Source organism: Pagrus major, chromosome 17, assembly GCF_040436345.1.
Source record: "Pagrus major chromosome 17, Pma_NU_1.0".
Lineage (NCBI taxonomy): Eukaryota > Metazoa > Chordata > Actinopteri > Spariformes > Sparidae > Pagrus > Pagrus major.
The window spans coordinates 4,658,336-4,669,586 of record NC_133231.1 but is presented as its reverse complement, the minus strand read 5'-3'; the positions used below and the strand labels follow the sequence as shown (position 1 = coordinate 4,669,586).

The 11,251-nt window shown below is 41.0% G+C and overlaps 1 protein-coding gene across 1 annotated transcript; it reads right to left on the bottom strand.

Moving 5' to 3' along the window:
- Positions 1-3,995: 3,995 nt before the first annotated feature.
- Positions 3,996-7,370, bottom strand: id4 (inhibitor of DNA binding 4). The gene is made up of 3 exons (XM_073484585.1): positions 6,769-7,370; positions 6,169-6,234; positions 3,996-5,454 (listed from the first exon to the last, which is right to left on the bottom strand). Exons 1-2 carry the CDS (start codon positions 7,135-7,137, stop codon positions 6,187-6,189), a joined length of 417 nt encoding a protein of 138 aa, XP_073340686.1. The 5' UTR covers positions 7,138-7,370; the 3' UTR covers positions 3,996-5,454; positions 6,169-6,186.
- Between the last annotated feature and the right edge of the window lie 3,881 nt (positions 7,371-11,251).

The window sequence follows — 11,251 nt, the reverse complement described above, 5'->3', positions numbered from 1 at the left end:
AAGAAAAAAGATAGATAGCAGTTCATTTTCAAAAGGTATTCTTTAAAAAGCAACGCAGAGTATTCCATAAAGTATTCACTGGCTTTCTGAAAAAAATAAGACTTTAAATATTTAAGATGTGCTGTGATGTCTCACTGTAGCTGAAGCTTCCTGTGCGTCTCCAACTCTTGTTTTCCAGTCGCAGCAGTACAGGTGAATTGCTGCAGCTCACATTTTGTTTATGAGTAAACGGCTGTTGGTGGCAGGCATTTTAAGCTAATAGCTGCTTTAAATAGCTGCAATTAGTGAGAAGCATGAGATATTTAATCACTCTAGACCAATTAGTCTGTAATCAAGTAGTGTCCAAGAGCGAGCACGTTTTTGTCCTCCACTGTTCCTCTGCAAGCACCCGCCATATATTTCTCTGTGCGCCAGGAAGAGCAGTGATTAACACGCAGGGATATAGGCCCCCGTGGAACGCCGTAATGCGGAGTTAAATCAGGGAGAGCGGGAGGCGAGACACGACAACCAAACCTGTTATTGCAGTTTAACATATGCAGAAGGTTAATTCAAGGCAGAGACGATGGCGAGCATCCTCATTTTATGCGTTTGTGTCACGGTGCCTAGTACAAATTTGTGAAATTAGGGACCGTTGTGTTTCTTCTGTTTGGAAACGCACTAGAAAAAAACAGTAGATTTTGTAGATACAATCAGTGATGGTAGTTTTACCTGAAAGAGGAGCATAAAAGAAGGCTAGACAATGAGCATGGGAGGTTTAATCAGAAATCTCGCAAAATTGCAAAATCCCCCTTGTAATTTTAGTTTTATATTGAATCTTATGCATGACAGGCATTTTAAAGACATAGGGAAAACACACAATTGCATGCATAGAAATAAGAGCACACACTCTCACACTCTCACACACTCACACACTCACACCTGTGCAAACAATTGGCTCCACTTGCAGCCCGGCCAGTCCCTTGTTTTGATAATAATGATACTGTGTTCATAAAGACATTTCCGAGTGACTGGTCACAGGGCCTGCACGTCCACTCCCTCAGCCTCAGCTCAAGGGTGGAAAACTGGTTGACCGATGCGGTTTGGGCCTCCTTATCAAACAGGATGTGATGCTTTCCCACGATCTGGAGCAGGGAGCACAGCAAGGCCACAGGTAAGAATTGAACCGTAATGTTTAACCAGTTTGTGGAAAAAAGGAAAGAGGCAGAAAGAGCTGATGAAGAGTCCCAGACGTTTGCTGCACGACTGTTTCTCTCCCAACAGGGATTATTTGGAAAATCCTGCAGTGCTAATGCTGGAGACATGCAGGATGGGGCGCCACTGTGGTAGCTAATAGCGAAACAGTGAGTCAACATATGGCTGCAGCAAAGTATAATAGGAGCATAAATGAATAATGTATCTGGGGATGGCAGCAGTTTGAGTGTTGACTAATAGAGAGAATTAGACCTACAGATCATGGAGCGGTAAGTCCTGTCCTGTGTGTATGCTCTATTACACTGCAGCTGTGAGGGAAAACATGTCTTTATGAAACATCATGTAATGGGATAAAGTTAATACGTACATGTAGTGCATATGAATATAAGCGTATAGCTGATTGGCTGTTGAATTAATGCCATATGTCTCTGCCAGAAAATGCCACATTTATTACACCCTATATAGATAAATGTGTTTTCTATGTAAAATGTAAAAATGATATTTTCTGTAAAAGTGCGGCCTACAGTGGCGAACACTTTGAATGTGAAAATGATCATGAGGTGGGAGGAAAATCATATATCAGGACTGATTTTCCAACAGGAGCTGTGTACATTTTTAAGTTGATCACCAAACATTTAACACTGTATGAATATTTTAATGTAGCCAAGAAAATGCACATGGCAAATAAACATTCATATTATGGTTTGTCATAATTTTTCAGTTCAAATCCTCCTTACCTTCCTGGTAACATCCGTTGAATATTGATACTTCTTTAATCGATATGTGATAAATTGACCAGCATTGTTGTATAAAGTGAGTAAATTGCTATGTCATATGATGGATGGTTAGCAGGGTTAACTGAGTTAAAGGGTCAGCTTGGGTTATCTCCACCGTATCCCTGTATTTATCTATGAAAAGCAGCATTTCTCAGACAAAATTCATTTGTGATGCTCTCACCAACTATGTAGCCACGGCTAATGAAGCCTGCTCTGAACTGTCAGACTCGTGTTGCACTCTCTCTGAGAACCGGAATATATTTTATCATATCAGGGAGGTCTAACTGTAAATCTGGCCACCTGTGCTTTAACATAGTTTTTAATTCTGTCTTGTTTTTGTTATCACTCTCACACATGTACACATTTCACATCACAAGGACAGTTCTTGTCAAGGGCAGTGTGGACTATAAACACATACAGGTGGCCTGCACGGCCTGCTTATCCTCAGATGGTCACAGTGGAGCAGCATGTCTGAAAGGTGTCTGCAGCACCCACATGGCATCTCTGTCGCTGGGCTTGTCGGTGTCAAACAGGCGCTTTAACCCGCATTCAGCAGGTTGATGTGGGGACAGCTGAACAAGGGTCAGTGTGTCTACAAGAAAGAGCTGCAGCTCCGTGAGAAAGGAGGAGGAAAGAAAGGATACTCACTGTAACTAATTACAGTGAGGTGGATACTTAAGGACAGTTGTTTCAAGTGATTACAGTAATGTTATTTAGAATAAATGTAATAGTTATTTGGCTGCATTTCCACACTTTGCCTTAGAAAATCAAGAAAATATTTAGAAAAGAATTTTACGGATTGAATTTTTCATTTAAGATTTTTTTTGTTTCCCCCACACTTGAAAAACATCATCAGCTTTATAATATAAATCAGACTATTTTTCAAATCTTTGAAACATTTGAAACATTTAAGATATCCGGCTATTTCTGCTCAAATGCTCCCGTAAACCCGATGAGGCCTTGTACAGAAATACTGCAACTTTCTCCCAATTAAAACTGTGACTGAAATGATTGGTTTTCTATTTTTTACCCCAGCGATTACGTGGTGTTTTCTTCCTTTTCACGTCACACTTCTTTACTTGAATTTTTTTTTTTCAATATCTTTGTTGAGGAATGGAAAACTTTTAATCCCTGAATTCTATTTACTGGCAATACTGGTAATCTAGGAAGTAGTGTTTACTGTGTGTCTTTACTCATCACAGGTTACTCCAGGTGAAGGTGTCAGAGAAATGCAAGACAGCTTAAGTAAAAAACAAAAATGTACGGTTCACCTGAATGATGCCAGTTTAGCATTTTTGTCTTGATTTGCCATTTTCATTTGTACACACAAAGGTATTTCCATTTGTGGCATATGCTATTTACATTGTACTTGCTGCAGAGGCCTGTTTAAGATTTACAGAGTGCATGACATAAATAAAGTTTGTGAAATCTCTACTCAGTGAATACGATTCCACAAATGTTACATTGCTGGGGTTGTTCTCATCTTGTATTATCCCTTTCTTTTTGAAAAACCACTATTATTTAGAACAATAATATTACTTCTGTCTACCAATTATATGCACATATTTTGTTGAAGCAGATATGTTGCAAGAATAAATCCACTACTTTAAACATTTATATGACCAATGATTGCATTTGCAAGATGATTTTATTGCTTATAACATTTAAAATGGTGAACACCTGGATATTGTTTAACATGATCTGATTTCATCATGTGATTTCCTGACTTTCTCTTGTGTTTCTGCGGTCCTGCTGAAGCTGTGGCCATGTTTGTGGTGGAATTAATAAAAAAGGCCACAAAACAAAAAGCTTTATCCCTAAATCCTGTAAAATAGGTTTAAGGACTTAGATGACATCTGCAACATTTTAATATCTTCACCCACCCGTTATTTTCCACGAGACTCACATACTGTATTACATTTAGTTGGTTATCCTGCACCTCCCCCCTTTTTTCCTCGTTATTTCACGTTGGCACTGAAAGGAATGAACATAAAGATGCCCCCTGAGACAAAACTTGAGACGACACAATTCTTCCTGGAAACTTTAATTGTTTTGACAACTCCTCACAAGCCAGTGAAGGTCAAGTCCAACAGTGCAGCTGACAGTAATGTACAAGTGCCCTCTCACACTGGCAGGAGGGTGGTGAGGTAAATTCGGTGTTCAATGTCATGAAAAATAAAGGTTTTTTTCTTTCTCTTTACATTAACAATGACTGCTGACTCTCCAACAGGGAAATCATTTCATATTCACTTAAAGACACTGCCTGTCTGAAAACAATCTGTTGTTGTCCAAAATGAGTCTGTTAATGTTCACATATTCTATCAATTCATAACCCAAGTTTAATGATTCGATGGTGTCAATCATTAACTTCTCAAGTAGAAGCTTCGACTGCGCAAATATAACATTTCTGAGACATTGTTGCAGTGATTTTTGTTAAGCTATTACATTATAAACACTGTCAGAAGTGCTGTACCTCTCTGATTAAATTATTAACAAGAGTGCAATGTAACAGAATCAAACCAGGCCTTTAAAAAAAAAAAAAAAAGATCAAACTGCAGACCAAGCCTTCGCTCTGAGAGGGTCAAAGTTGTCATAGTTAATGAGTACAAAACAATTCAAGAGAAAGCTAAGCAGGGCAAATAATAAAAGAACTTGTGTTGAACTCCACCACATATCTACACAGGGAGGGCTGCTTCAGTGCACATTCAATATCTCTGCAATGAGCCTGACATGCTACATATTAAACTAGTCCAAAAACACTGCAAAGAGTTAACTGATATCATCATGTGAGGACATTATTGGCAGAGCATAACCACGTTCATTTACTAAAGACTTAAAAGTGGAAACACAATATTTACATAACGACAAAAAAAGGTTTTAATAAAAATATCTTATAATTACAATAGTCTATTTTAAGCATATAAGTCTTCCTTTCACATACTTTTTATAGAACATTTGTGTCTCTATATGTACAATCTTAATTGTCTCGAATCAGAATTGTTCTTTTGTACAATATCAAACATTTTAAAGGTTCCAGGGACGACATCCCTGTTCAACACAAATCATCTATTTTAAACAATAGATGTCCAAAACATGTACAATGATTTTCGCAGTTTAGTAAAGCTTTAAACTGGAGTCATTTTTAGTTATTCTTTAAGCACAATTCACAAACAGTTTTCATAGCTGTTGACAGACGGGTTTCCAACAGAAACTTCTCACCGTGCGGATTCCATTTTTTCACTCTTTTGGAATTTTCAAGTGACAAGGTGTAAAGTTAGAGCAACTTAAACAGGAGGAGGAAGAGGGAGATGTCTACATACTGATTCCTTGTTCAGTGGAACCAAAAAAGCTGATATGAATAGTGATTTTATTTGGGTTGAATTCCTCCAAGCGGTTTTGAAATCCCCTTGTGATTGTGCCTCCAGTTGGGTGTGAGTCCCTGGCGAAGCTTTGCTGGCTTTGGAGCGGCTCTGAGCAGCCTGCACACCTGTGGAGGGGATGAATAGCAGCGGGGGGGTGAGCTACAGCGCTCCAGACTGACTGGCGCCACCGATAAAACAGAGGCCATGCTTGATCAACAACCCAAAACAAACCAGGTCAAACAACAACCACACAGCTCCTCAGGCTGTGGGGCAAGGCTGCCGAGAGGCTGCTGAGGCTCTCAGACAGACTGCGAGAGTGTCTTACTGTAACACACACCACACACATGCTTTTAGCCTTATCCAGGTGTGTTTAGATTCAAAGCTATAAATCTAACCTTAAAGCCAGAGCAGCAGCTTGAATAAAAACTGTGAGAGTGAATGAGTGAGAGAGCCGGAGAGAGAGAGAGGAAGGAGTGTGTGTAAGAATAAAAGAGAGGGCACGCTGAGGTTTTAACCCTCTCTTCTTTCCAGATTGCTACACCAGTGACAGTTATTGCGCAAAGCACAGCTGCCTCTGAGGTTGGTGCCAATTTAGTGTTCCTCAATTATTATTTTCCTTGAGATCTACTGGCCTCCCCAGAGCACTCTACAGATTGTCAATCCACACCATATATAGGCAACAATAATCAAGTTAATGGGGATGCCTCAGTGACCAGCACATGGTGGTTTTCTACTGGTCACATCTATTAAATAAATGAGCAGCAACCAAACTTCTGATTGTAAATAAAAAATAAGAAAAAAACATTTCAAATATTGAGTAATATTTTAATTCAACTTACCAATGCAGTGCTTACATCTCAGCGGCATAAAATAGAGTCCTCCGGCTTTTTGACTATAGACGTCCTCTACAAAAAGAAGAAGAAAAAGAAACATGTAAAACCATTTTAGCTGCCATGGAAAAGACTAAATAAAAGCAAGCCATAAAGCACTGCAAAATAAATGATATGCAGCAGAGCAGCAGAGAATTAGCCGGCGATATCTGCCATAATAAATTCTCTTATTGCCTATTGAATAACAAATTGCCCTTATTGTGCGCAGTGGAGTGGGCTGCAGGCTGAGGTACTTCACCAATCCTGGGATAAGGTGGGCCTCTGACACACACTGTCATTATCATGCAAATCATACAGCCCGCAATCAAGTGCGCAATCTAACCCACATCAAATGCGTTTTTGCGCACGATTTTTTCAATGTGAAGTGTTTAGTATTTTGATTCCTTTCTTTTCATAACATTCAAAGGACAATGACACATAACAGGGCATGACGCGCTTTGTCTGAGTCTGACTGGCAGATGGCACGGGGAGTTACAGTAAATCGGGGTCTCCGGTAAGTCCCGGCAGAAACGAGGAATGAAAGAGTCCTCTCCGCTGATTAAAGCTTACCTGATGGTGGTCAGTGTTGAGCACCGTCAGCGGTGTCCGGCTGGGGTTGGAAGCTGGAGGAGGGTAGGTCCCGGTCTGTTGTTTATGGAGAGAAGGGTGCGTCTCCAGGGCCAGCTGCAGGTCTAGGATGTAGTCTATGACATGCTGGAGGATCTCCACTTTGCTGACTTTCTTATCCTGCGGAATGGTGGGCACCAGGCGCTTCAGCCGGCTGTAGCAGTCGTTCATGTCGTACTGCAGGCAGAACAGGTCCTCTTCTTCCATCCTGCACCGGGCGATGTTGAGGCTCTGCTTCGACAGATAGTGCAGGGAGAGCTCGTTGCCGCTGGAGGAGGAGTTCTGGGGGCGGACTGGAGTAACAGCCTTCATCTTAGATAACCAACGGCTCAGAGAGAAGCAACGCAAAAAAAAACAAACAAATGATTACACTACTGGTAGCAGGAGGTTTTGAGATTACAGCACGGCGCTGTAAACACGACAAAAGCTACTCTAATACAGCCGCAAATGAGCGAGAGAAAAAGGGAAATCAAAAAGCGAAATTCTAGTCTGTCAACACATCCCGTGGAGCCTTACAGTTCCTCTTACTTCAGCAGGCTCGATGTGAAAGGAATGAATAGATTTCCTACATTTATAGAGGAGAGGGGAGGCGCCAAGCCAGCCGGCTGACAGATCAGGGAGAGAAGCTGGTCAATCACCGGCAGCCCGCTGCCCACCGACCCCACAACGGAGCCGAGAAAAAGGCGTGTCTCATTCTGTGTGCGCTGCGATGGGCTGCCTGTTGGTAGAAGAGGTGTTTGTATGCGTGTGTGTGTGTGTGTGTGTGTGTGTGTGTGTGAGAGAGAGAGAGAGAGAGAGAGAGAGAGAGGGCGGGGGGATTTAAAACACTCAATAATGCATTACTGACGCCATACAAAGAAAAAAAGTCTCAAGTATCTTGAGAGGCATATCTTGAATGTTTTCTGACTGGTCGAGCCAGAGGTGGTGGTGGTAGTGGTGGTGATATATTTGCACAATTCACCAGGCTGATTAGCGTCGGATTGCATGTTTACTGCCTTAGTCATTGATGCGTAATTACGCACAGCCTCGCTTGTACTGATGTGACAGAAGATCCCGAGCCGAACCACCTGCTTAGAAATAGTAACCTGTCCCACTTCAGTGCGGAAATGAAAATGTAAAGGTAACCTGACATTAACTAAAATAATTCAATTTCCCAATAAATAAAACTAACCAAAAGTACAAGATAATATTCTAATCCATTTCGGGACGGAGGATGCGTTAATATTGACCGTTAACTTGATTAACTAACTAAGCTTTGACCTCATTGTAAATTATTACAACGTTATTTATGCAGCATTCTTTCAGTGAATTGTAATTTTACTTTGAAACTTGTATTTATCAGATTTATTACTAGTTCTTCATGAGAGGGAAAAAAACGTGGTGTTAAGGACATCTAATTGTAGCTCATCATCATCTCTGACTGAATAAACTGTTAATATGACTTCATGTAATATCTTCTTTCTCACAACCCATGACTGCAGCTCTATGGGAGCCGGGACAGGCCAATTTGGCGGCGCCTCCTTGCCATTCCTTGCTCCAGCTGTGTGTTATTGTGCCTCCTACATTCCTCCGCTCTCGGGGACGCGTCGCCGCTCCGCTCCCTCCCTCACAGCCGCCTATTGAGTTGCCCCGCCGGGTAGACTGCCTGGCGCCACACATGGGGAGCTCATCCATTCACTCTCCTCTCCTCTCCTCTCCTCTCCTCTCCTCTCCTCTCCTCTCCTCTCTCATTCTTTCTCTCTTTTCTTTCTTTCTTTCTTTCTTTCTTTCTTTCTTTCTTTCTTTTTGTCAGACAGGTTGCCAAGACAACACTGAAGCTCCACTCAGCTTCAGGTCAGCCTGAATCCTGAGTGTTTTCCATCTCGGATGCATAGGGGGGCCTTGAGGTCTGAGTCAAGCAGGGATGACACCCACCTCAGTGCCTCTTTGGAGGTTTAATGTCCCAAACTTTATGGGAACCACCACAGTCTCTTCTGTCATGAATATTGAAAGGCTTAAATGGCTTTAAATGGTTATTTTCCTCTTCTCTCTGTCTCTCTGTCTTCCTGCCTCTGTCTCTCTCTTTCTGTGTTTTCTGTTGCCATGGGAAGTGACTGTTCTGCTCAGTAATGTGTGCAACAATGTTTGGTTCATGGACAATTTCAAAGGTTTCAGTGGTGTAAATCTTTGATAGTAGCCTTTCCACTAGCAACATGGTCCACGAACTCTTGCCCATGACAAGCAGATGACGGACTAGGTCTGAGAGAAAAACACTGTCCAGCTGAGCCGAAGCAATGACTCACTGATGCTTCCATTTTGACCATGTATGTCCATAATAAAAACAGAAAGTTGGAGATTCTGCTCAGTCTGATGATCCAACTTAAAAGAATTTACACAGAAAACCAGTGAGACATTATGAACTCATGGAGTGATATATATGTCCAGATGACTGTTGTTGATTGTATCTGAGTATGTATTGCTACATTTTTATATTAATTGTGAAAAGAAATGATAAACAACAAAGGGATGGCCATCTGTATCTACAGTATATTATGTTATTATTAAGAAAGGGGTGGGTAATCTAAGCTTGTCTCCTGTTTTGCTCATGGAATGTGTGTAAGTATTTCGGGTAAAGGTGTATTATTTGTTCTGTATGAATGAATGAAATTTAACTTCCGGCTGTGAAATGTATCAGTATGTGTGTTTGGTGGCTCTTACATTCAGTATACATCCTCTAAACACTAAGTTTTCCTGATTGATCTAAAGTATGAAGGCCTGGTCATGATAGCAGTTCACCCAGCAACATTTTGGAGCCAAATCTAGTCATTCCAATGCAGGCTTGCTGCAATGATTATTGCCTATTATATAGAAAATTAAACATGTCCACTTTTTTTAATGTCAAGTTCAATTTTAGTGAACTTTGATTCCATTCAACCATTTACCAAACCATCCTGACCATCGAGCTTTAATGAGAACTGGATACAGTGTCAGTGCCTACAGTGCCTATTCATTAAAGCTGCTCAGTGGTGCATGAAGACAAAAAAGTTAGACTTTCCAGTTATAAAATTACCCGATCTGTAACATTGTTGGACCCATAGAATGAGGACACTAGAGATTCCGCTGGCTGAGTTGGCTAACTTCAGGTTAAGCCCCTGGCTAACTTAATCTGGGATAAATGATTTAATGGTGTGGCTCTTCTAGACTTTCCAAATGTTATCGGAATGAATGGATCAAATTCTCATAGTGAAATGAGTCATTTTGCTGGAGCTGTGATGCCCACATAAATGTATCCATTAATGTACAGCCACTTCTTTTACTACGTATGTTCATGGGGAAAAGTCGTTTGGGCCCCACTGCATCACGACTTTGTAATTACACTGTTTGGCCACTATGTCAAATTGGCTTCAAAGCCTGGCGCTCCTCCTGGGGGCTTGATCTTGACAGTACTGACCTGTGAGGGAACAAAGAGCTGGAGAGTCCAAAATTGAGGAAGCTATCAGCTTCATAGCTTATTTGCTATGTCATAACATCTACTTTTATTTAACCTCTTTTATTGGAGTATAAACTGCTCCACAATAGAGGAATGATTTGCAGACAGGTATGAGGTAGGAGCTAAAGCATCAGATATGTTTCAGATTAGTCTAGCTAAAATGAACGCCATTTAGAGAGAGCTTTTGTTGCACTTTGGTAACTCTTTATTGGATGGTATAATGTACAATGCTGAGGACAAAATGCAAAGGGTAGTAAAAGGCATAGTACAGAGTAAAAATAAAGAAGGTCTGAGAGCTGCTGGTAGACCAGTAGATCAGTTATTTACAACCTGACATTACAAGTTTTCCCTTCCATAACCACATATTTATGAGGATGCACAGATTAATTTTGCTGTGCCACCAGACCAGGCCTTTGGCAGGTTAAGGTTCAAGGAATAACCTCTATAAAGGCAGAGTTTTGTGTGTCCTTTGGCAGAAATGTAAACAAGATGCTCTTTGTGACTTTTTGTGCCCAATAACCTTGTTATATTCTATTCTTGTCTGTCTTTCGCCTTGTACACAGTCAACGATGCATGGATCAACCTCAGGTTTAACACATGCAATAAGGCAAAGTTGGTCAGAACAAAGAGGAAACATGAGTGTGCATTATCTCTCTGCCCTTCTGTCTTTGTGTTTGCTGTCCTATGCTTCCTCTACATGTACTTCTCTAATTGTGGCCCTTCTGGCACTACTTCCCCAAAGGTTTATAGCGGTGCTGACTGGGGAATGAATCTTGGTAACTAGAGACTCATTACTAGATAAGGCTAATAGGTGAAGCCCTCTGTTTGTTGTGACTACAATGTGGAGACAGGGACCAGATTACTAACTTATGCAGTCTGCTCTTTCTGACAAAACTCCATTTATGCAGTTCAGAAGAACACTGAGAGAAAGTCTTGCATTAGTAGTATTTCAGCTAC

What these genes read in the sequence shown, in the direction of transcription:
- id4 (XM_073484585.1), bottom strand. Translation starts at nt 7,137, where the DNA reads ATGAAGGCTGTTACTCCAGTCCGCCCCCAGAACTCCTCCTCCAGCGGC. An exon ending in TCAACACTGACCACCATCAG is followed by an intron (nt 6,235 to 6,768) that starts GTAAGCTTTAAT and finishes TTCTTTTTGTAG; the next exon opens with AGGACGTCTATAGTCAAAAA.